Source organism: Sinohyriopsis cumingii, chromosome 12 (genome assembly GCF_028554795.1).
Source record: "Sinohyriopsis cumingii isolate HCF-2022 chromosome 12, ASM2855479v2, whole genome shotgun sequence".
Classification (NCBI taxonomy): domain Eukaryota; kingdom Metazoa; phylum Mollusca; class Bivalvia; order Unionida; family Unionidae; genus Sinohyriopsis; species Sinohyriopsis cumingii.
Genome location: NC_142972.1, coordinates 98466463 through 98490627, shown reverse-complemented (window position 1 = coordinate 98490627; position 24165 = coordinate 98466463). Strand labels below are relative to the sequence as shown.

The 24165-nt window shown below is 33.5% G+C and overlaps 2 protein-coding genes and 1 pseudogene across 2 annotated transcripts; all 3 read right to left on the bottom strand.

The window, feature by feature from the left end:
• Positions 1 to 1096: 1096 nt before the first annotated feature.
• Positions 1097 to 2100, bottom strand: LOC149787061 (uncharacterized; annotated as a pseudogene).
• Positions 2101 to 5034: 2934 nt separating this feature from the next.
• Positions 5035 to 9269, bottom strand: LOC149787060 (uncharacterized). Its single transcript, XM_089977597.1, has 6 exons — positions 9143 to 9269; positions 8502 to 8595; positions 7741 to 7895; positions 6735 to 6901; positions 5837 to 5938; positions 5035 to 5165 (listed from the first exon to the last, which is right to left on the bottom strand). Exons 1-5 carry the CDS (start codon positions 9146 to 9148, stop codon positions 5869 to 5871), a joined length of 492 nt encoding a protein of 163 aa, XP_089833723.1. The 5' UTR covers positions 9149 to 9269; the 3' UTR covers positions 5035 to 5165; positions 5837 to 5868.
• A 9-nt stretch (positions 9270 to 9278) lies between these two features.
• On the bottom strand, positions 9279 to 16024 carry LOC149787059 (uncharacterized). The gene is made up of 6 exons (XM_089976032.1): positions 15798 to 16024; positions 14281 to 14325; positions 13885 to 13974; positions 10215 to 10299; positions 9815 to 9892; positions 9279 to 9563 (listed from the first exon to the last, which is right to left on the bottom strand). The coding sequence occupies exons 1-6, from the start codon at positions 16022 to 16024 to the stop codon at positions 9279 to 9281; spliced, it is 810 nt and encodes a 269-aa protein (XP_089832158.1).
• Between the last annotated feature and the right edge of the window lie 8141 nt (positions 16025 to 24165).

Here is a 24165-nt window from a genome sequence, read left to right as displayed (position 1 = left end):
AATGTCTAAGTGGGTGTTAAAATATGGATACATTTGTCAAGTACATTTGATTAAAGATACAGCAGCAATAGTGAATAGTACTAAAGCTTGTATTTATAGTATTATGGATGAGTATAACAAAAAATGATTATAAATTAAATAAAAATAGATGAAAAAAAGCAGGCATGAAGGACAAATCTTCAAAAGAACAAATGTGAAAACCCTAAGAAGCTGAAACAGTGGGCAAAGACTGGAGATATTAAAAAGATCTAGGCTTTGGAAATTGTGATAAGGTAAAGGATGTTGAAATGTTGGAATGGCGGCATAGGAAAAAAATGAAGCCATATTTTGTGAGGCTAGAACATGTAAATGAGATTTTTTAATGCAAATTAACTTCAGGCTCACATGGGAAGCATATCTTTGGATACTGATTGAAAAATGGGAAACTTTACATATCTCAGGATATAGAGAAGAAAGCACAAGACAAACTACATATGAGCCAATGGAATCTTAAACATTTCTTATGGCATAGCACCAATGATGGTTAGTATGTCAGTGAACTATTGAAAGAATAAAGGTATGCTGCTACTGGAAAAGATGGCAACGATTTTTAATAAAGCAAAAAGCTGTGATTCTTGTTTTCATGTACAATAAACCCTTATATTTAATAATCTGAAAAAAATTGAGCTTAGAAAATCTGGAATGTGTTTACTATAATACTGCTTAATAACGTACAGTAGAAACTGTAATAAGTTTATTTCAATGTAGTTACAAAAATAAGTCTTTTAAAAACTTAGAAATATAAACAAAAGTACCTATTTGGAATCTAAGGATGCTTTTTCAACCTTCAACTTAATCTGACATCTTATCATGTGTAACAATAATATCAAATGTCATTTTTTTAATAGAAAAAAGTATCTTTACATTACTTTATGAAATTTGTCTCTGTTTATGATCATTTTATATATTGTAAATATGTTTCACATCTAAATTTTGGAGTAAAAATTACTCCCTCAACTGCAATAATATACCCAGAAATTGTATCAAACAAAACAATGTAAAATGCAGCAAAGAAATTTAAGAATATGAACGTGTTCCAATGATCTATAACATACATCTAAACTCCAGCTAAAGCAACTGTCATTTGTTTTTGATACCTTTAACTTTTTCTTACAATCCATTCATGTATGAAAAATTGTAAGTAGAAGCAAAAATGTTCTTGGGTCATTTGACGAGCTGATGATTTAATACACTGAATGAAACTGTTAAATTGTTCACATATTGAAGAATTTATCGAGTCAAATCCAATCAGTCTTGATGATCAATATGCACAGGAACATTTGTGAGCAAACCCATGGAAAATGTCATGGAAGAATCTAACATCTCTAAAAAAGCCACTTTCTCGGTTTAAACAATACTCATGGAGATTACATGCAAAGTCATAAAATATATTCTTTGGTGGAGTTTCCAAGTGGGAATAAATTGATGCTGATGGGTCTTTACGTCCTTCGGCATTTGTCATATGAAATCCATAACAATGTCGATGATTAGGACAGAACCAAAGAAATAAAGATGAAGTACCAGGTGCAGAAATATGAGTTTTAGAGAAATATTTTTCACAGCGATCATGATATAAAGGTGGATCATCATAAGCCAATGTTGTTTTCCTTTCACAGTCAATAGAAAATTTTCTGACTGAACGCAATTTCTTTCCCCCGACTCAGAAAAATAGTATGCTCTCCCGAACTTTGGAGGATTATAAGTACCAAACTGTGGCAATGCAGGTTCAGCTGGAGTTACATTTATTTCACTAACTTGTGTTATTAAATAGCGAATGAAGTCAACTACATCTTGGCGTATACAATCTTCACCATTCTCATTAATGTTGCCAAGCATTGATGTTGCAATCAAATCTCTTATTTCAGGTGAATATTCACGCATTTCCTGCATTTTTCTATTGAAGAAAAGATCTCCACCATTATTAACCTTTTCTCCTGTCATATGATCCAAAAGTTCTACAATGCAATCTAAATACGCATGAGGGATCAAGCTAATGATAGGAGCTGTTGTAGACAACATTTTAACAACATTAGCAAATGCAATATTTTCATCTGGTAAATATTTTCATCCTCTGACATGTGTGCAAGAAATTGTCTGAAAACTGGCTTAACTGAATCACATAACAAAGACAAAAGTAAATTATTTCTGTTAAATTGTTCTTCATGTGGCAGAATCTCCTGCTGTGGTATTTCTTTTAAAATTACACTGCTTATGTAATGCAAATGTTCTCTGGCTTGTTTTAAGCTATCTTTATCAATGCCTGTCCTGTCAGGAAGGAAACATCTTGTCATTCTTCTGTGCAGTGTTGGTAAGATGGTATCAGGGTCATCTGGCTTGCTTATTTCCTCAAAGTTAGCATTTCGAAACCCAACTCCAACTTTCATTCCATCACATGCAAGCTGATTTGGGGCAAACCCACAAACTGGACAGGGTTTTCTGAAATCTATCTTCATATTTGAAGTCCAGCTGAACCACCATTTTCTAAATACTACATGATCCATAAATGTGCGGAAATCTGGATTTGATTCACAGTAATCTTTAGTTCTAAGGTCACAAAATGATGAAAACGTCAATTTAGAACACAAAACCTGGTTTACAAATGCCCAACCAATCTCATCATCTGCAGCAGTGTCCCTTGTAGCAACATGAATGCACAGAGATTGCCCTTCATCCCATTTTATTTTACATGGTGCTTCAGTTTAACACATATTCGTGTTAAAACTCTACAATGCACTGGTGCAATTTTTGTGTAAATGGTCAATGTACGATCAAAAACAGTTTTACCATTTAAATGATCTAAATCAGTCCACCCAGCACCGCACTGACATGGAAACTCTGGTATCTCATTCACAAGGTCAGGTCCTTTTACACAACCATTTTTGATATTGCTAAAGTCTGAAGTGATCCAAATGTATCTTTCCCTTATGTTCTTGGCCAATTTTTAATCTTGCTGTTTTCATGCTGAATGTGTACTTACACAAGGAAAGGACCAAAGTCCATCATTGACATTAAAGTTTGAGTCATTTCCTGTTGAAAACTGGTCTTCAATATTCATTTCAACATCCATACTTTCAGTAAAGGCTTCAGTTTGCAAATCATCTGCAGTATCATTAAATAAACAATTGGAAAACTCCATCCAGTAATGAGGCGCATTTTTTAGTTCCAGCAAATGGCAACATAGGTTTCCTCCTTTAGTGAGCAAATCTACATTTCTTTTGAATCCCTTTCTACTTCTGCAGAAACCATTTGTACATGAAAGTATAAAATGCTGAACACGGTCACTGAACGTTAAATGTACAAATGAAATTTCATCATCATGCAAGACTGAAAATTTCTTTGTATTTGGTCAGCAAGATGACAACTCAACTACCTTCATATCTTTGAATGATAGACTTCTCTGTATCACTGCTTGTATGTTTGTAATTGCTGCATTTTCATCACTTTCAATATTTGGAAAAATATCTTCTTTTAATACTTGACAATGCATGCACTTTATACCATTTATATCCAAGGCATCATACTGTTCTTCTTCTATATCACTGAAACATTCTAAAAGTGTGCGATAAATTTTACATGTACAAGTGTAGAACATTCCATTTTCAAATTGCTCCCTTGTCGTCACGACATACTCAGACTTCTTGAATTCTCCCGTTTCATCATCATAGTCATTCATGACAGCAATTAATTTGTGCTCATCAAAAACCTGTATAACTAAATCTCCATATTCAAGTAGCTGTTTCTTGAAATTTTCGTAGATACTTATATCTTTCATTACATTTTCATTCTTTAGGTCAACAGTTTTCAATACCATTTCTGCTGTCACAATCTTTCCACGTGGTGTGAACATTTTCCTACGTACTGGCGCAGGTTCAGCATGATACACAATATTTTCACTGGCACTATTATTGTGATCATTTTCCTGGCAAAGGTCTCTGTAGATTTTGCATAATTCACCAAATTGTTTGTTCTTGTAAAGATAAAGCACCTTGTTCCTTAATGATTTAGCACTATAACAGACAGAAAAGCGATACAGAAATTTTATTATGTCAATTCCATGGTCATTTGATAATAAATTTAGCATAATACTTTGTTCATATAGAGACTCAACAGAAGCAAAACTTTTTAGAAAGTCTACTGAAGATTTCTCATAACGATCCAAAATTCTGATCTCTGGATAATGACATATGATATCACGAATAGCAGGAGTCTTCAGCATTTCATTGTCACAGGACATGTAATAGGCATCCGATACATCTTTGCTGATTTTAACAGTGAATCCTTTGCGAGTGGTAAGAACAAAACAGGCACATAATTCCAAGTTGGTGAAATTTTCAGCATGCTCTGCAAGTTGTAGTTTTCTTTCCTTCAAATTACTTAATTATATTTATATACTATATCTGGTCCGTTTGACTTTTATGTGAACCTTTCATTTTCTTCTGTGTTATCCTTTTTTTATCTTCATCAGTGGCAATGTTGCACAAGAAAAGTGATTCTTTTGAGATAGTCAATTTCTCACATATTAGATGTGAAAAATTCTCCACAATAAAATTTTGATAATATCCTGATTCAATATATCGCATATAATAAAATGGTGCTTCACTGCTGTCATTTATAATTTTAAGTAAAGTAAATACGAATACTCCCTCAGTACAATTAGGAAAAGTGGCTATATTTATAGCAGCATCCTCAAATTGTTGAAGCTGCTTATTCTTCGAATCCATGAAATGGCACTCTATCAACTGACTGATGATGTCATGCTCTATGTAAATGGCTTTATGGCACTTTTCCAAATTGGTTGTAAACACATTTTTAGCAATGCTAACTTCTGATAAATCTGACTTTCTTTTCCTGGATAAAGTTTTATTGTTAATATCTGTAGGATGTAATGCGGCTTCCTGCTGTAAAGAATTTGACACAGGAGTTTTAACTTTTATACTGTCATCTGTTGTCCACTTTTCTCCTAGAAGCTGCCTCTTGCAAATATATTCTGCAGTTTGCTTTTCAAATTCACGAGCATTGGAACTGTTTAGCATAGATAAGTACTGGCTGTGATCTTCAATAGTGTATGGGTATTTTGGTGGCATTCTGAAATCTTCATCCAGTGCAAGGAGATGCAGTTTGCTTCGCTGTTGACAGAAAAATTAAGTTAACTGTAAATAAAACATCTTGAATATCACTATAAATACTATTTTATAAAGATCTTTGTTATCATCAAAATGTTATCAAATGAGCTTAATTATTAGGAAACTATGCAAATTGTTATGTATGAGAGACATTACACACAGACTGAAAGTTAAATGAGAAAAGAGGGTGAGCTGATTACCTAAAAAAATAAAAAATAATCAAGGTAAGCATTAGTAGTAATGTATTACATTATAATTAAACTATTCCTCGAGTGGAATATTGTCTTAATCAGTTCCAATATAACTGCTCATTCTGCATATAGCAATATTTTATATATGTAAGAGGGAAAAAAATATAGGAACTGAACAAATTAGTTTAGGTAAATGATTCCTTTCAAATCAACAAATGAAATAAAACTTATCATGAAATATCCACTGAAAAATAATTAAAGTTGGAATATTAAGAAACTGTCACGAAATTTCATGTTACAAAATAATAAAGGTAAAACTAGATCACAGAAAATTAAGAAATCTTAAGTTTAACTATACAATACAATATGGATAACTGATATGATAATGAAAGCTATGTGATAAATAGAACTATCAGTGAACCAAAAACATGCATTTTTTAATTTCAAGGCGCATTTCTAATGACAATCATTGTAATATCTCACCAATGGCACTGGACATAAATGCAGATCACTAGTTATTTTTGATAACTGTCCAAGAGGTAAAGCTTGTTGCCATTCTTCAATGGAATGAAAAGAAAACTGTTCCTGCAAATGTGATAAAATATTTTTTTTTAAATGTTTAAAATAAGTAATTTTTTTCATTACAACAAAACCTTAAATATCATGTATATTCCAGAGAACAGTACATAAAGAAGCTGAAAACAAAATATATTCTGAACATTCAAATGTTGTCCAAGAATTAACTCATATGATAATCAAGATGGCCTTAAAAACATGACAGTGAATAAAGAACTGGGCTCTCATTCACCAACAGTCAGATTTTCACAACTTAAAGATGAAGAAATTCATAGCAAGTAACCAAAAACATGGTTAGGTCATCAGAAATAATTGTCTTTTATATATGACTAATGCTGTAGCTGGTTTTGAAAGAAAGTTCCTCTTCCAGTTTCACCTGCCACTGCTGAAATACATTTCTTCATTAATGTTACTATGAAGAAGATTATTTTAATATGTTGCACAGTATATGGAATATTTAAGCCAAATAAGTACAATTGTAATAATGAAGCAGTTAATATTGTCATTACAAAGTTACTATAATTATGATCAAGGTCTTCATAAGGACCAAACTAGTGTTACTGGCCACAGCAGATTTTTCTAGTCCAAATAATTTTCATAGCCCAACTTATTTAATTTTGTCTGTGATGTAACCAATTTGTGATGACTGTAGCATATGATTGACATTTTCAAAAGTTTCAGTGCACTATTATTATGTTTTAAGGACTACATTATTCATGAATGAATGAAAAAAGATATATATGACAATAACTGAGTCACACTCTACAATGTAGGCAAAAAATGCAAAAACTGTAAGATCACATACCAAATGTGTTTTAATACATGTGTTTCCAACTCATTTCCATCGTAACTGGTAAAAGCACAGTCTTTCCATTGACATAACATGCCAGGATGAATATGACCTATTACATGCTGTCCTAAAAGCTGCTCTGTTTGGAATGTTTCTGTGCAAGATTCCCAGGAACATTCGATCTAGAGAGAGATTAGTAGAATAGGGCATGATATGGGGAACTAAAATACTGTAACTATGAGAACTAATTCACGTGTTAAACAAAACTGAACCTGTTTGAAAGTATTTTCCTACCTTTTAAAAGCATAAAAAAGAGAAAAAGATGACCAGGAAAATAAATAAGTTTAAAATGCTAATCTTGTATATTAAGGAAACACTGGCAGTTAACCAATTCAGCCCCGATCCCGTCTGTAGGCGTGATGAGGCTGTACCCTACTTCAAAGCCCTGCAGCAGAAATTGATGTTTCTAATACAACTAGTCATTATTCTCATGGATAATTTGTTTAAAACAGCTGTATTACGATGTATTCAAAAATAGCACCCCAAATGTCCTTCCTACGCACATTTCAGGCTAAAAAGACAAAAACCTCTGGGGCCGAATGAGTTAAATTTGGTTTATTATGATCACTCACACTGCATAGAAACTTTCACAATTCTGACTGTACATACTACTGCTAGTTATATTTGCTGATCAGGAATTTCCTAGAACTTATTTCTCATTGATACATGTTCTGTTTTAGTGATATACATATCAATTCCTCGTATGATAATTTTTAATATATATATATATTGTGAACAGAAGGGAGAAAAAAATAAAATGTGTGTACCCAAAAGGTATGTTGTTGTTGTTGTTGTTGTGGGGTTTAACACCATTTTTTAGCACACGATAGGCTATACATGGCAGCCCGTATTAATTGGTTGAGGAAGAACCAGGGAAAACCCCAGGAAAAACAACCAACCCATAAGAAGCTCCTGGCAAGCTTTCTCACAAAGGTATAGATGACAATATAAAAATAATTACCACTGGAGGTCCAGGATTTTCTTCAACATCACCAGAAAGGATCAGTTTCATTTTTGCAAAGTTCTTCCAACAAAATGCAGCAATTTTCTTTACAAATGACAAACAGTTTGACAGCACCGTTTGATCTCTTTTGTCTCTTTGTTCACATTTCATGCCTATATATTGATAAAGATGAACGAAACATCCATCAGCAAAATGTAACAACTGTATTCAAGGTGATGTTAAATGTGGCATGGCATCACTTTGTTGACAGGAATTTTGCATGAGTATGCAAGGTATGTGCTTAAACAATGGCGAGAAACAGCATAAGAAAGATCTGATAATTTGCTTAATGATATTACTAAAGGCATCAGCGTCTTGAGCCAGAGTAAATATTATATCATAATATCCTGGTTTTCTTTCTGATAAAAAATGACTATCACGGATGATATATGGCATTAAATCCACAAAGCTGAGTATCGTGTTTGAAAGGAAATTATTCATGCCTTATTGACAAATAAATGTTGAATCATTTATTGTGAAAGACACAAAATAATGTTCAAATTAAATAAAGGGAAAACGATTAAGTCACATTAAAGTTCCACTTTACACATTCTATACCTCAGTCTTAATAAAACGGCACATTAGGATGACACTATATATATATATATATATATATATATATATATATATATATATATATATATAGACACAGAAAGTGAGAGAGATGAAAATAGTAAACAGACCAGATACATAACTGTAATACTGAAATGTATATTTACCAAATAACTGCATTTCAGGAACATCCAATGCAATAAAATCACTATCAGTTATGGAACTTATGTGACTGGATGCTTTACAAGTATATATCTCATCCTGTAAAAGGGTAAATTCATTATAAAGCCAATGATTGAGGGTTGTTGAGCATTTTATAAATAGGACACTAGAAGTATTAAATAGCTATACATACACAGATATCAACAAAGATGAAAATTGTACCCTGATTCTGTTGGAAGATAAATTTTAATTTATGCATGAATTATTATCATCAAAAAGAAAACTGATATCTTTTCAAGATATTATTATAGGAACATTAAAATATAACATGGACTGTATTAAGGTTTCAGAAATAATTTCATTTAAGTCAAATTTATGTGTCATGTTGAAGTAACTATGTGTGTGTGTGTGTGTGTGCGCAAATACCCAATCATGAATCATATGCATTAATTAAAAAATGTACACCATGAATTAGTTATGTAAGTATTTCTGGAACAAACTAAACAAACGAAGTAGTATAAGTTGTCCTCATTCAAAACAAGTGATGGCTGCCTTAACACAAGAAGCCAAAATATAATTTTGGTAAACATAATTAAAATTATTAAGTTCTGAATTGTATTTAAGCAGAAACTAATATATATCATACCTTCATATGGTTTGGTTTGAATGAAGCATCCTTATCTGGAAAGGAATAAAAGTTTTAGATTCGATTAAAGAAAAGGCTTACAAAGAGGAAACAAAAAGCTAAGTAATAATTAAGGAATAAAACAATATTTGTGTATCTATGCTGGAAAATGAAAAACAATCAACTTCATATCACAGAATTTACAGGTCAAAAGCACCAAATATATAACACAATACAATTGTAATGCATCTATTTCACCAAGAATAAGCAAATTAACTGGGTTAATTTTTTGAAAATTTAATAATAATTTGGCAATAACTACTTCAAGAAACATATACATGATCGCCATTTTCTTTCTATGAGGAACATGTCTGCTCAAGTAATGGTTCAAAAGAAAGTCTTCCTTAGTGCATTTCACACGGCACTCAGGACAGCAGAATACCTAAAAAAATAAAAATATTTCAACAGTAATAGTGTTTTAGGAAAATATAAAAGTACTTAAATGTTAACAATGCTGCACTTTTTAATAACTTAGTATTCATTATTATTAAAGAACAGTGATTCAAAAATATATATAAAAAATCTCAAGATCAGATTTCTTCTTTACTGGTCAAATGTGAAAACAGTAGCCACAAAACAGTATTTAGAATGATAAATTAAGAAACAAAAAATTGTATAGTATTTTCTACTTACCTTTGCAGGGATGATTTTCTGGATGAATCTTTTCAATTTTGGTTTCTGGTGTGTACAGGCAGCATGAATATGTCGATCCTTAAAAAGTTAAACTTTATATGATGGCACAAAATCAAGCAAATTTGATAACAACAAATGTTGTCATTAACACAGTCATATGCAAAGTTGCCTATATCATCATTTGCTCTGAAATTTATAAATAAATACCTTGTTAATTATATTATCATATATTTTTAAAAAAAGGAAATTTCCAAAGTCATTACTTTCACTGTAGTTTCTTTAACGAACTATAATACCGCAAACAGCACCGGTCTTTTATTCATTAACTTTTTTTTAACATTCAGACTGAAACATTTATACTTTGATAATTAACATTTATACCTTAATACTAAACAATTACCTTGTATATGTTATGAATAGCTGTTGGTGGCAATATTACAGCAACATCCTCACTGACATGCACTATTATCTCATGCTGCTCTAATCTGCATAAAAAGTATATATCATCAAAAACATTTCAATGGTTATTTTCCTGAGAAAAAAGGACACCTGATACAGTTAAATAAAAGACCTGGCAAATGCGTCACTCGAATTATAAATGTAAAAATACGTACATGTGTTTCAAGAGAATTGTTTTAAAGAAAAATAAGAATATGCGAACAATATTATAATGATGGCTACACACATTGGCTGTAAGGGGTGGAATCTGATGAAGAATATTCACTCTAATATAAAATATTATTGTGAAATAAAGATGCATAAAAATGTAATTTCAATTATTATTACCATTTAGCAAATATGCAGTTTATATAAAAAGTTAAGACAGATCCATATTGCTGGCAATGTCAGTTTTCCACAAAAAGAAATGAACAGGCCATTCTTAATCTATGACGGTATATATGTTCAGTACACAAGCACTACCAGTTAACAATTCTCAGATGATTTATTAATCATAATGTAGCAACGCAGCTGTATAGATATCAGTAAATTACTATCATCAAACAATAGCATAACTGATGATTATTTTGCTGCTCAAGTAAAAAACATATCACTTGGAAAAAGGGAAAAGAAAGACAAGAAAAATAACAATATTAAATACTAACAACTATAACAAAGTTATGTAAACTGAAGCTGCTTTTACACAGGTTCCAATCGACACACCCATAATGTATGTATTAATGAACACATGCACACTGAATAAACTTGAATCAAATATATAATCAGTGTGAAAATTTTGCTCTTGTATAAGTGAACAGATTCAGTATTATCATCTATAAATAGACATGCAGAATAGGTTAACATATTTTTTAACTAAGCTGCAGGATTGATCATAATCTCTATAATTGGAAAATATAGCAGGCATGGCCTTACATAATTGATTAAATGTACAGTAGCAATCCTCTATTTCTTAGAATGCCAAATATTGTAATTTTTATGTTTCATATAAATGTATGGCAAAATATAAAACAATTATTAAAGCAGTAAACAACATTGTTTGAATATTTAATGTACAAATGAAGTAAAAACAAATGCATTTAGGTTATAAATTATAACAATAATTGAAAAGTTAACTAATCACAAATTTTGAAACACACTGGCTGTCATAAATACCCACAGGAACCCCAATACGATTTTAATACCTTTTAAAGAAATTGAAAATTCTCATTGCATGAGTGTTGTATATATTCTTTTTAGTGGTTTTATACTTCTCCAGGCCAGGGGAATTTTTTTAAAAATTAAAACAAATATTGTTAGTAGTAACAATATAACAAATTTCATTTCTGAAGTATGTGCATTATTAAAATGAATTGAAAGAAAAAAGAAACCAGTCTGGTCCATAATGAACACATTTTGTTATGACTGAATAATAACTAGTAATTTTATAAAAAATAACAATATAGAAGGTAGTGAACATACTGAGCTTTTGTACTGTAAATAAAGATATGCCACACTGCATGATTTCATTATGTGCTGATGAAAGGATAATTTAATGTTAAATTAACATGCACATTGTGACAAGGATAATTGTACTGTAAATTAACATCCACATTCAGAGATCGCATTAACTTTATAAGGTGGCATGATTTATGTCATCATTTGTATAGTAACTGAGAAAGAGCAACTGGAGTCATCTGAGAAAGATTTTAATTAGTTTTATTGGATTTTTAATGAAGCTTTAACAATTTATCAGTTACATAACTATAAGGTTTCCTTGTCACAGTCTATAGCCAGGGTGTAAAACCGGTTTTGGCCAAAGACCAGATTGCATTTTCTAAGACCAATCGAGGGCTGAAAACAAATTTCTTTAATATTATTACTGTTCACACGCCAGATTAGGCCCACTGGCAAGGGCTTGTGCATCTATGGTATATAGTGATGTCAAAACCATGCCAAAGACATATTGTGTCACACATTATCATGACAGTGGGCTAATATGCATTTACTGAAATGTGATTGCAATACAAATGAGAAGCAACATCAGAGGTAAATTTCTGGTCTTATAACTCAACTAGAATAATGATGGTACTTATTGAATCATAGGATTTTAAGAATAAAACTTGTTATGTAAATAAGAAATCTTCTGTATTTAAATGTGAAATATTTCTGCTATTCCAACATGATTAATGATATAATATGACCTGACAATTGGCTTACAATTTATCCACCTTTAATCATTTTAGTTGTAAATGTAAAAAATGAACAGAAATGAAATATCAAAAAGGGAATCAACATATTAAAAACATGAGAAAAACAAACCTTTTCTGAGAACAAACTCTAGTTCTATGAGACTGAAAAGAGTTTCATTTTTATTGAAATTAAAATAATTATAACGCAGAGATAAAAGTGATGCATGTCAGGATGAGAAAATTGATATCTTTTTCTTGTGAATGATATTTCTGCTTGAGCTGTGAAACCTAACTTATGAAATAAGCGAGCTATGTACATTTTGGAAAATAGACTAACAATAATCATGCAATTTATTTATAAAATCTTTCAGATTTAATAAGAAATAAAAATGTCTCTTCCCACACCCACTTTTTTGATGTTCAAAAATGAAATGGTGTGATGGTGATGGAACTGATGTTTAATGCCATTTTAACACACTGTGAGATGGTTAAGGCTGAAAGTCACATAACTGGAACCAACTATGAGAAACTGACATTCATTTTTTGGAGTGTGAGTGGACTTGACAGCATCGGATTCATATGAACAATTCCTCAAACTATTTTTAAAATTTAACAAGACTTTCAAACTCTGAGACAAGATAAAAGCTACATTATGTCTATTTCAACCCTTGAACCATACCTGGACATTCCAAGCTTTCTGTGTGTGAGTTTATATAACCAACATCACTGTATATGTGAAAAATCAGAATTCTTATAACAATTCCAGCCTGTACATGTGGTATAACTGATTCAACCTTTCACCCCCAACACAAAGCAGGTCGACTGAAACAATTCCGCTAAAATATTAGTGCAAAACTATTAGGCATTAGATAGTTATGGCAAAGAAAGTTACTGCACAGATAAAGCTAGAGTATAAGAGTTTTGATCTATGAACAATAGATGTGTCAATGACTTTCACAATTTATGGGTGGGTGTAGATATGACACATGATCATATGATTCACGTTTCATATGAATAATTCTATGAAATCTTTGTGAAAACCCATATATCGTTAAAAAGTTGCAGCCTGGATAAGCCTGACGTAGGCCTAACCTAACCTTTGACTCAAAACCATGAAGTGGAACATGTAGTTGAAACTGGTATATGACACCACTAGGACAATATAAATAAATTATACAACATATAATTCAAGACAGGAGTTATTCAAAAGACGTTGTGGCCGGGTCAAGGCGATCAATTGACCCAGATTTTATTAAAAAAATATCAAGCTTTACAGATTTATGGCCATAATGTGAAAATGTGACGAACTGACTCATGAAAATAGGGATAACAATGCGGGGGGGGGGGGGGGGGGCAGCAGGGGAGACTTTAGTATACTTTCTTACTTTAGATGATACATTTTTCAATTTATCTTTATCTCTATCTAATACAATATGCTCATACCTTTTGAACTCGTGTTGAAACAGGTACTCTGTATCGTTTATACCTCCTGAATTTGGGAATAAATGGCTTTTTGCTAAAAATGCAGCTCTCCTTAAATGAAATAATTATAAAACATTAACAATATATGTAAACAAAAAAATATGTACTTTGGTCAGTCCAATTACTCTTAAGTATATAATAAGCACATTAATAATTTTACCTGTCATTTTAAAAAGGACAAACATGAAGTTGACATTTTCTAAAAACAAATAGGGGCAGTACATTATGATTTAACATGGACATATTGCTGTAATACCAAAATCATTTACCAAATATAGACTGATGTGAATATGTGACCTTATTCATGTTAAAAGCAAGTTTAGATTTTATGTAAAAACTATAATTTATGTTAGTCACCTTATCCTTGTAATCCATCGACTTAAGTTTATCTCTGGATGGAAACTGCTTCACTACATCCGCATAAGACATACGGGTATCGACAAGGTCCAAGGATAACAATTTTTCAGCGCTGTTTATCTGCTCCATGTCCAAACTAACAACAAATGACTCCAATACTGTTTTCAATACATATGCACCATTTATATTTACATGGAGTCCATCACGTGCCAAATGCATACTTCGATCAAACAATGGGTTATAGTCAATAAAATGGCACTTATCACATTCTCGGCTTAAGCTCATAATGACATCATTTAGTGCAGCACATCCTCTTTGTAAGTCTGGTAAAACAGTAGAGTTCCAATGAAAAGATTTAAAGTTACTGGTGGTTCGAGGCAGAATTCCACAAACAGTGACCAGCATCGTGGGATTCATTTCCAGCAGCTGACGAATAAAGTCTCTGTAACAACTGAAAGCAAGAAGTGCACAAAAAGAATTAACTAAAATGCAAACAAAACATGACTAATAAAACTGTGAAAATTTCAGAAATTCACCACCATAGTAACTGCTGCCATTTGGGAAATATAAAGAAAATGATACAAAATTTAAAAACATCTGCTACCAGGGTTATTTTGTTCAAATCTCAAGCTCTAAGCAAAAATAAATATCCCATTTTGACATCATATGGCAAGATTTCGGAACAATCCACACACTTCATTTTTGTTGTAGCAATGTAAAAATTGTATTGTCATAAAGTGCAATATGTATTACCTAATTAATGTTACCCTCCTCCTGATGTTAAGCCTGTTTATTTGTTGCATTTGGTGGATTATTAGTTAATAAATGTAGATTGTTGGAAGCTGAGAATACCAAAATCAGTTAAAATTGTGACAAGAATCTTGAATGAAATGAAGCTACTGAAACACTTTCTTCAATACTTTTATGTTTTTATTCATTTTGTTAAAGAAACATACTTCAACTTAATCTGATTATGGCATTCCCGGCATAAATCACATTTCAGGCAAATGAAATGTAGGCCAACATAACTTGAAATCAGGTCCACATGATTGTGTGAGAATTTTAATTTATTAGAAAAAAGGCATCAGAGTAAGAACAATCTTGCTAAATCATTGTGACTTTAATTTGTAGAAAAGCATCAATACGGGCTGCATAAAGTTTGAGATATTTCTGAAATCTGACTTCTCAATATGATGCTAGGTGACATCAAAACATGCTACACAAGCACAATTAATTAGGCAATAAAACCTCGACCCCAAAACATAAATATCAGGGTCAATGTCTTAGACTGTATGACGAGTAGTCAATATGGATGCTAATCATGTAAATTTGTTATTGAAAAGTATGCAGGTCATATTATAATTAGAGAGAATATTTGGAATTCATCACTAGCCAGTTGTACTCTGTAAGATCAATATAATAAATTAAATATACAATAGAAATTTATAATAGTTATGCTGCAAATATTGCGCACAAATAATAAATGTTTTCAAAGTCAAATTTACAAGCAAAAATACCTTGTAAATATGCTAACATCTTTTCCAGCATCATTCGAACCTATGTGAAGAATCAGCAGGTCAGGTTTTTGGGCTCGGACAACATCTAACACTTTGGATTTAAAATTGGTGACATCTCCAACCAATTTTGCACCAGGAATAGTTAACAGGAATAAGTTGGGAAGATTCAGAAGACAACTGAGTTGCTTCAAATTGGAATCACCTGCAACGAAAATGCTCCTCGACATTTCTGACAAGTATGCGGCAGCTATGCAAAATATACAATGAATATGAAATGAATATCCACTATTTAAAAGAAGTAACTGTCTTTCTAAAAAGAAAATATAAATTACATAAACACTAAATTATACTTTTCACACCAGATCAAGTGTAATAAAATGGAAGTTAATCATAAACACTTCAGAAAACAAACTACTATCTTGGGGTAAAAACGTATCAAATGAATATAACTAATAAAATACTTTCTAGTATTTTCTTCACGCTATCAGTTCCAATACCTTAACTAGTATGTGAATATGCAAACTAAACTTCTTACTTAAGTAGTAATCAAATTTAAACACTAATACATATAAATGAACAAAAAAACTTAGCAATGCAAGTACAATATCAAATAAATTCATCCAATATTCACAAAAAAATAGAAAATAAAGTCAAATTGATAAAACTTAAAAGGACTGAAACGAAAATTCAAATTGGTCTGGCAGTTGGTAACGTGACTATGGTCTATACAAACTAGTTTGTTACATTTGCGCACTATGATAAACTGTAAAATAAATCAAAGCGTGATTAATTATAATTACATATATGTCTAACAATTTTTAAATATATATGAATCGAGAATATGGTAACTAAGATGCAGCAATTATTAATCGTTATCGCTCAAATTTGAAAGGCGTTCGCACGAATTTTGGTTCAAGCGGAAGCAGGAAGTAGAATTGGTGGTTTATGGGATTGTTTCTGAGGAATGTATTGTACAACCAATCAAAACCATCGTTTTTAGAGGATACATTTGCATATCTGAATGTACGAATATTTAATGACGGTAGGATTTCTCCATTATCCCCCCTCCATCTCCTGCTAGGGAGTATTATCTTTAGACACGATATATTACGAACGATATTATTCCCATTCATAGATGTTATATTTGTAATATAGCTTTAAGTCTACAAAATATGTCGGTGTCTCTCTGCTTTTGGTTGTCAGAGATCTCATTTTAGTCGGATTGACAATTTTTATCACATAAAATGTCCCAAAAATCAGTCTGGAATTCCATAAGTCATGAGGAAATAATTCTGGACATTGTCTCTGCAAAAATTTATATGTAACAAAGATATGCAGATCATACATCAGATGATACGCTTTATAGTGATATTATAATTACAGAGTTGACTTGCTGCATGAAAGCTGGCCACACAGTCGTCATTAAGACTATTATAACTACTTGTCAACGCAAACATAAGCATCTATTTTATAGATATTATGCAATTTTATGCTGTTTAATATTTCTAAAATAGAACCTTGTCACGTAAGGCAACATCTAACTAAAGATGAGATTACTACCATTTACAGCAATGAAAAATTTTTACCAAAATCATATAAAATCATGTAACAGGAGTTACAAAAAATATAGATTCGTAACAACTTTATAAATTGTTATCTAACTATATAAAGACTATGAATTATTATACAGCCAAAGACATAAAAGCTAAAGATATCTTGAATTGATTTGCAGCTGCTTGCATTATAAATTTGTTATACAGAAATTATGGGCCATAATTCACCCACGTACAAAGTTTGAAGTGTTGTGACATATTGGGATGCAATATACTGTTGTTTTTTTTTTCTGGGTTTAACATTTTTTCAGCACATGATAGGCTCTACATGGCGGCCAGTATATGGTGAAAGAAGAGCATGGAGAGAACCACCAACCCACGAGAAGCTACTGGCAAGCTTTCTCACATACCAACGTTGGTCAAACTGAGACCTGAATTCTCATGGTCTGACGTGAGATGTGGGAGTGATCTGTAAAGGCAAGTGCCTTAGACCAGTAGGACAATTGAGGCCTTATGATTGGGGTTATATGTTGCTGGTATCAGATTGGAGCAGTATGCTGCTAATGTCATATTGGAACAATATAGTGTCAGTGCCAGATGATGATAATATGTTGCTAGCGTCAGCTTGGATTAGTGTGTTAGTGTTGTTATTACTGCAGCGACGTATTGCTCTTACCAGACTTGAACAATGTGCTACTGTTCTGATCCTATATTTTATGTGAAAACCATGTGTAAGAAGAAAAAACAACAAATACAAACAAACAATTGTTCATTGTTAGGAAAAAATAACAAGCAGTGGCTCAGTTTGTAGAGTGTCAGACTCTTAATTCAAGCATCGCCGATATATTGTTCAGCGATGTTTGACAAGAAGTGTGTAACAGTTTGTTTTTGTGTTGTTGTTTTTTTTTTTTTTCTTATTTTAAAATAAACCATATTTGAAGGTGTGTCAGTATCATTTTTATAAATTTGAAATCCATTCATGCACGAATGATCGCAGACAACTTAAGCTGGTTCGACATTGAATAACCTACTTGTGTTGTGATGTGATGTGATTTTGATTTTTAACGTAGCTTTAACAATTTCTCAGTCATATCGTTACGATGTCTGCAGTGTGGCAGTTTATAGTGATGTCTAGCATTGGGGCATCATGCCGCAGACATGTAGCATGATGTCCCACCCATTCACATTATCCTGACACCGGGCCGACCAGTCCTAACACTAACCTCTTAATGCTGAACGCCAAGCGAGGCAGCTGTTAGTACCAGTTTTTAAGTCCTGGTATGACTCGGCCGGGGATCGAACCCACGACCTCCCGCATCCGAGGCGGAAGCTCTAACCACTAGGCCACGGGAGCGGTTACTTGTGTTGTAAAGCAGAAAATAACATATATGCATAAGATACATATACTGTAATAACTATTTGCTCATTTTTTGTCTCCGTTATCATTATATTTGTCAGAATGGTGCAGTATTTTACGATACTGAACACCTTCATATAGCATGCACGTGAACGACACGTATGCTTAAAGATATTATGGTGTATTAGGAACTACTTTGTAAACAAACCATGTACACTCGTATAGTAGACGCTATAGGTTTTGGTTGATTAAATTTGTTTGTCAGTGAACTAATGCAGCTGTTTCATCCATTTGAAAGTATAGCTGATAAAGTCAACGATGTGGGCGAGTTCAGTGAGTCAGAATAGAAACAAAACTTTCAGAGAAGCAAATGAAATAACAATGTCAGTAACAAAGGTGAGAGACGCAGTAATTGAAAATATCGTTATGATCATTGAAACAGTTATTTAGGAGAATATTCGTATCTTTTCGCAAACAGAATTGTTAAGGCTATGGCCAGTGCTCGCTAGAGTACATTAAACTATAGCATAGAAAAGTATACTGAGGACAATGGCTATCGCATATCCATAATCGACGTACCATTTTACAAGCGCTCTCCGTTACGGATCACTGCCTTCTCACCTCTGTATGCGTGGGTTCGAGTCTCGGATTCGGCTAATGAGGGTATGTGAGAAAACTTGCCAGTAGCTTCTCGTGGGTCGGTGGTTCTTTCCGGGGTTTTCCCGGGTTCTTCCTCTACCATTAATACTGGCTGCCATGTATAGCCTATCGTGTGCTGAAAATGGCGTTAAACTCTACAACAACAAAAACATTTTACAAGTCTGTAAAAATACTAGATTCGAGGGGGAAAATGCAAGTGATGGTTTTGGTAGGACACATAGAGCCTCAGAGCCAATAATCCAAGACGACGAAAAAGTATCATATCCGCTGGGTAAAGGAAATGTCACACAACAGCTGCTTTTCAATTTTCACCATATAACTTATTTTGATACACTTTTCGGCTAGCGATATTAGACACTATGATACAGGTCATACCCAAGGTCCCTCCAACAGCGAGATGCAAGTGACCGGGCATAAGCATGCTTTATTTAGCTTGTAAAAAGAATGGTACTAAATATACTTTCATTTATCAATTGTACTTTCTCAGTTCTTCAATCCGACCGACATGCCCTGCAAAACCTGATAGACATCGAAACTGTTCTGAAATTTCGAGTAGCTCGCATTTCCATTTACTGCACTGAATTGACCCAGTAATTCAGTCACTCATAATCAGAAAGCAGAACTGAGTTGGGTCAAGATAGAAAAAAAGTTCATGCGCATTCATTCATAACACGAGTCTCGATTTTAATTGTAAGTAGACCAAAACGACAATTTTTTTCAAAATGATGTACATCGCGCGACTAAGTTAATAGGTCATTGGGCTGAGCTGTGTTCGCATAAATACTGACTGATGTGCATTGATGAATCCAAGTTTGTGAATTGATTTTGGAATAAAGCATAAATTAAATTACATTTTTTCTTGTAATATCTTTTATTTTTTATTGACCCTTAGTTACTTCAAGGAAATGAGCATGTAAGAAAAGGTAACTGCATTTGAATGGGAAAACATGAACTCGTTTTTTTTTTCTTCTGAAAAATGCTGTATTCCGCATTGTCGTGCAGTATTTTCCAGAATAGCTCGTTCATAATTTCCCATATGATGTAGTACCTATAAATATTATATGCTTGTCGTCTTCTCAGCGTTGCAGAGAGGTGAACTACCGCAAGTGTGTTGTTGGCTAACTTTGGGTAGCACACACACACACACACAAAACACACACACACAAAACACACACACAAAATACAACCTTTGAAAGTGTCTTTGGTCTTTGGCTTGTGCTTGTCAATGTGCTTGCTCACACGATAAAACTATACATATCACTGATGACAAGCCAAATTAAATATTGAATATACTTATAAATTACGTCTAATTTAATATTATATTAATAAAGACCACTTTAAGAGTTGAATAAAACAGTCGAGACCAAATAGTTGGGAGCATGGGTCGTACTGGGTCTTGTTTTTACGATAATGGATGATCTCAAATTTCTTCTCTATAAATATCAGCTGCTTCCTCGTAAATTATTATCACCTTTCACTTCCATTTCATCATACGTATTGAAACCGTTGTGCTCGCTTAGTCAAATGATTTACTGCTCTTAAATAGTCTACAAAATTCGGTGTATGGTTAGATTTCTTAAGCTGTAACAATCGAAGTACAGGATCATCCACCTATTGTCCATGTAATGCATCTAGGACTAGTTTATTGTCCATGTCATGCATCTAGGACTAGCATCTGGTCCATGTCATGCATCTAGGACTAGCTTATTGTCCATGTCATGCATCTAGGACTAGCATCTGGTCCATGTCATGCATCTAGGACTAGCTTATTGTCCATGTCATGCATCTAGGACTAGCTTATTGTCCATGTCATGCATCTAGAACTAGCTTATTGTCCATGTCATGCATCTAGGACTAGTATCTGGTCCATGTCATGCATCTAGGACTAGCTTATTGTCCATGTCATGCATCTAGGACTAGCTTATTGTCCATGTCATGCATCTAGGGCTAGCTTATTGTCCATGTCATGCATCTAGGACTAGCTTATTGTCCATGTCATGCATCTAGGACTAGCTTATTGTCCATGTCATGCATCTAGGACTAGCATCTGGTCCATGTCATGCATCTAGGACTAGCTTATTGTCCATGTCATGCATCTAGGACTAGCTTATTGTCCATGTCATGCATCTAGGACTAGCTTATTGTCCATGTCATGCATCTAGGGCTAGCTTATTGTCCATGTCATGCATCTAGGACTAGCTTATTGTCCATGTCATGCATCTAGGACTAGCTTATTGTCCATATCATGCATCTAGGACTAGCATCTGGTCCATGTCATGCATCTAGGACTAGCTTATTGTCCATGTCATGCATCTAGGACTAGCTTATTGTCCATGTCATGCATCTAGGACTAGCTTATTGTCCATGTCATGCATCTAGGACTAGCATCTGGTCCATGTCATGCATCTAGGACTAGCTTATTGTCCATGTCATGCATCTAGGACTAGCATCTGGTCCATGTCATGCATCTAGGACTAGCTTATTGTCCATGTCATGCATCTAGGACTAGCTTATTGTCCATGTCATGCATCTAGGACTAGCTTATTGTCCATGTCATGCATCTAGGACTAGCTTATTGTCCATGGCATGCATCTAGGACTAGGATAGAGCTGTAGTTTCATTAGTAGTACCGCGCCTATGCGTCTGAATCGTGGTCTTCTTGACCCCACTGCTTTATTACAAATTCGAGTATTTACCTAGCTAGGTGCCTAGTCAGATTTATTCCTGTTATAATTCAATTTTTCCCAACTTTTTTCTCACAATTCACCACGTGTCTAATAAGTATATTTAACTACGCAAAAGTACATCGAAATATTCTCCATCAATTTTATTTTTGGTATGTTTTTTATTTTGTTTTGGGGTGGGGGTTCTTTTTGGTTAGGTGTGTTGTTTGGCGGTTATTTTGTGGCGTGGTTGTTTCCGGTTGTTTTGTTGTTGTTTTTGATCTACATCTAAATTGTCAAATGTGCTGCCACCGTTTACGTAGGATAGATCCTTTGCCTAAGAGATTCAACTGTGACGTCATGCATGGGCATAAAAACAGTAGTGGTTGTTGTTCTGAACCAGACCTTAGTAAAACCGCTCGTCCTGATAGGGTAAAAATTGGTTGAATTCAGTAAAACATTGCCATCTACTGATTGCTCGGTCGAGCAGATGCAGAATTGCATCCTGGAAATGAAATGTGTGTATTCTCTATAAATTACTTGCGCCGAAATTCAACATCGCTTAACATTTAGCGTGTGTTAATTATCCATTACTTTTGCCTTTTTGTTGTCAATCTCAAACATGTTGCAAAGGAAGCTGTGTATTTTTATTTACAGATATTCGATGTCCTTTTGTTGCACAAGTACTACAGTGAGTAAAACTAAGGAAAATATAATGTTTCAGAGTGGAAAGATCATGTTACAAACCTTTCTATTACATGGCCCCTTTGATAAATATAATATAAGAGACAAGATTTTAGTTCAAGAAATTGCAGTTTCCCTCGATGTCTTAATGGCGTTCGCGTTTACAGTGACACTTTTCAGTAATCAGGGCTTCAAGTTCATTTATAACAACGTTCTCTTTCAACGGGTTACTACACCCTTTTTGAGCCAGACCCGCTAGAAGTTAAGAACCAGAGAATATCAAAAATGTTTGATTTGTTGTCTGTTTAGAATATTATGCTTGCCCATGATCACCACTATGCCCGTGGTCACCACTATACCCATGGTCACCACTTCACCACTATGCCCAAAGTCACCACTTCGCCCATAATCACCACTATGCCCATGGTCACCGCTATATTCAGAACTGCAATTTTATTGTTGCTTTGTCATGACAAAGATAAGACGCCTGCATGTATTCATATAAGCATGTAATTGCTTTTCACAAGCGAAATTTGATATTTGAAAGAATTTGTTTTGAAGTGTCACCGCCGATCTCCACCGACTTTCACACAATAAGCGCCATTATAATCTACTTATAAACTCATACTCTCCAGACAAATGTTACACGCTCTCTCTTTAATACGAATAATATTAATATTCTCATGATTTTGACTCATTTAAGTATCAAACTTGCATCGAGTACCTTCGAGATTATTTTCGTCTTGGTAATAAAATATTTTAGTAGACAAGAGCATTGTGCTGAGTACACAAGGACAAGGACGAGTAACTGTTGCAATTCCATTAGACCTGAGACTGTTCCGCACCTGGACTTAACCTGCACTGAGTGCATGCCTCACTTATCACTAGCTGGTAACTCAGTACTGTCAGAACCTGTGTTATCTCAGTTTCTTTTAAATTTGAAGAAAAAAAAGAAGTTTTCGGCTCCTGTATAATCATTCTTATTGTATCTTCATCAATTTATACACTAAAATAAAAAACGCCGAGGGAGCGAGAAGCACGGAGCAAGCCCCATCTATGGAAGGGGACCATCGTCATAATTATATGCACGTATTTTCTAATCTTCCTTGATGCATTATTGTAAATGGCTGCTTGCAAGTGCTACTTTCATAATTCTATCCATGTATATTGTATTCTTCATTGATTCACATTGTACGTGGCAGTTTGCAAGTGCTACATTCCGCCTGCATTTTTGTCAATGGCTGCTTGCAAGTGCTACATTCATAATTCTAGTCATGAATTTTCTATTCTTCATATCAACCTCTCCATATCAGCGTGTGGTCACCCAACGTTCCCTTGACTAAGTTTTCCAAAGGGTCATGTGGTTAAGATTAATCAATGGAAACGTTTATAACGCACGAGCCCCCTCCATCTGGATTTTCAAACTATAGACTAAATGATATTTCTGGATC

Bases quoted from the DNA above. Each gene is read 5' to 3' on its own strand.
- LOC149787060 (XM_089977597.1), bottom strand. The intron at 7,896-8,501 runs GTAAATATACAT...ATCAATATATAG, and splicing joins TCCTGAAATGCAGTTATTTG to GCATGAAATGTGAACAAAGA. The intron at 5,939-6,734 runs GTATGTGATCTT...TCACATTTGCAG, and splicing joins CATGTATTAAAACACATTTG to GAACAGTTTTCTTTTCATTC.
- LOC149787059 (XM_089976032.1), bottom strand. From the start codon at position 16,024: ATGTCGAGGAGCATTTTCGTTGCAGGTGATTCCAATTTGAAGCAACTC. The intron at 13,975-14,280 runs GTGACTAACATA...ATTTCATTTAAG, and splicing joins CGATGGATTACAAGGATAAG to GAGAGCTGCATTTTTAGCAA. The intron at 9,893-10,214 runs GTAATTGTTTAG...TAACTTTTTAAG, and splicing joins CTATTCATAACATATACAAG to GATCGACATATTCATGCTGC.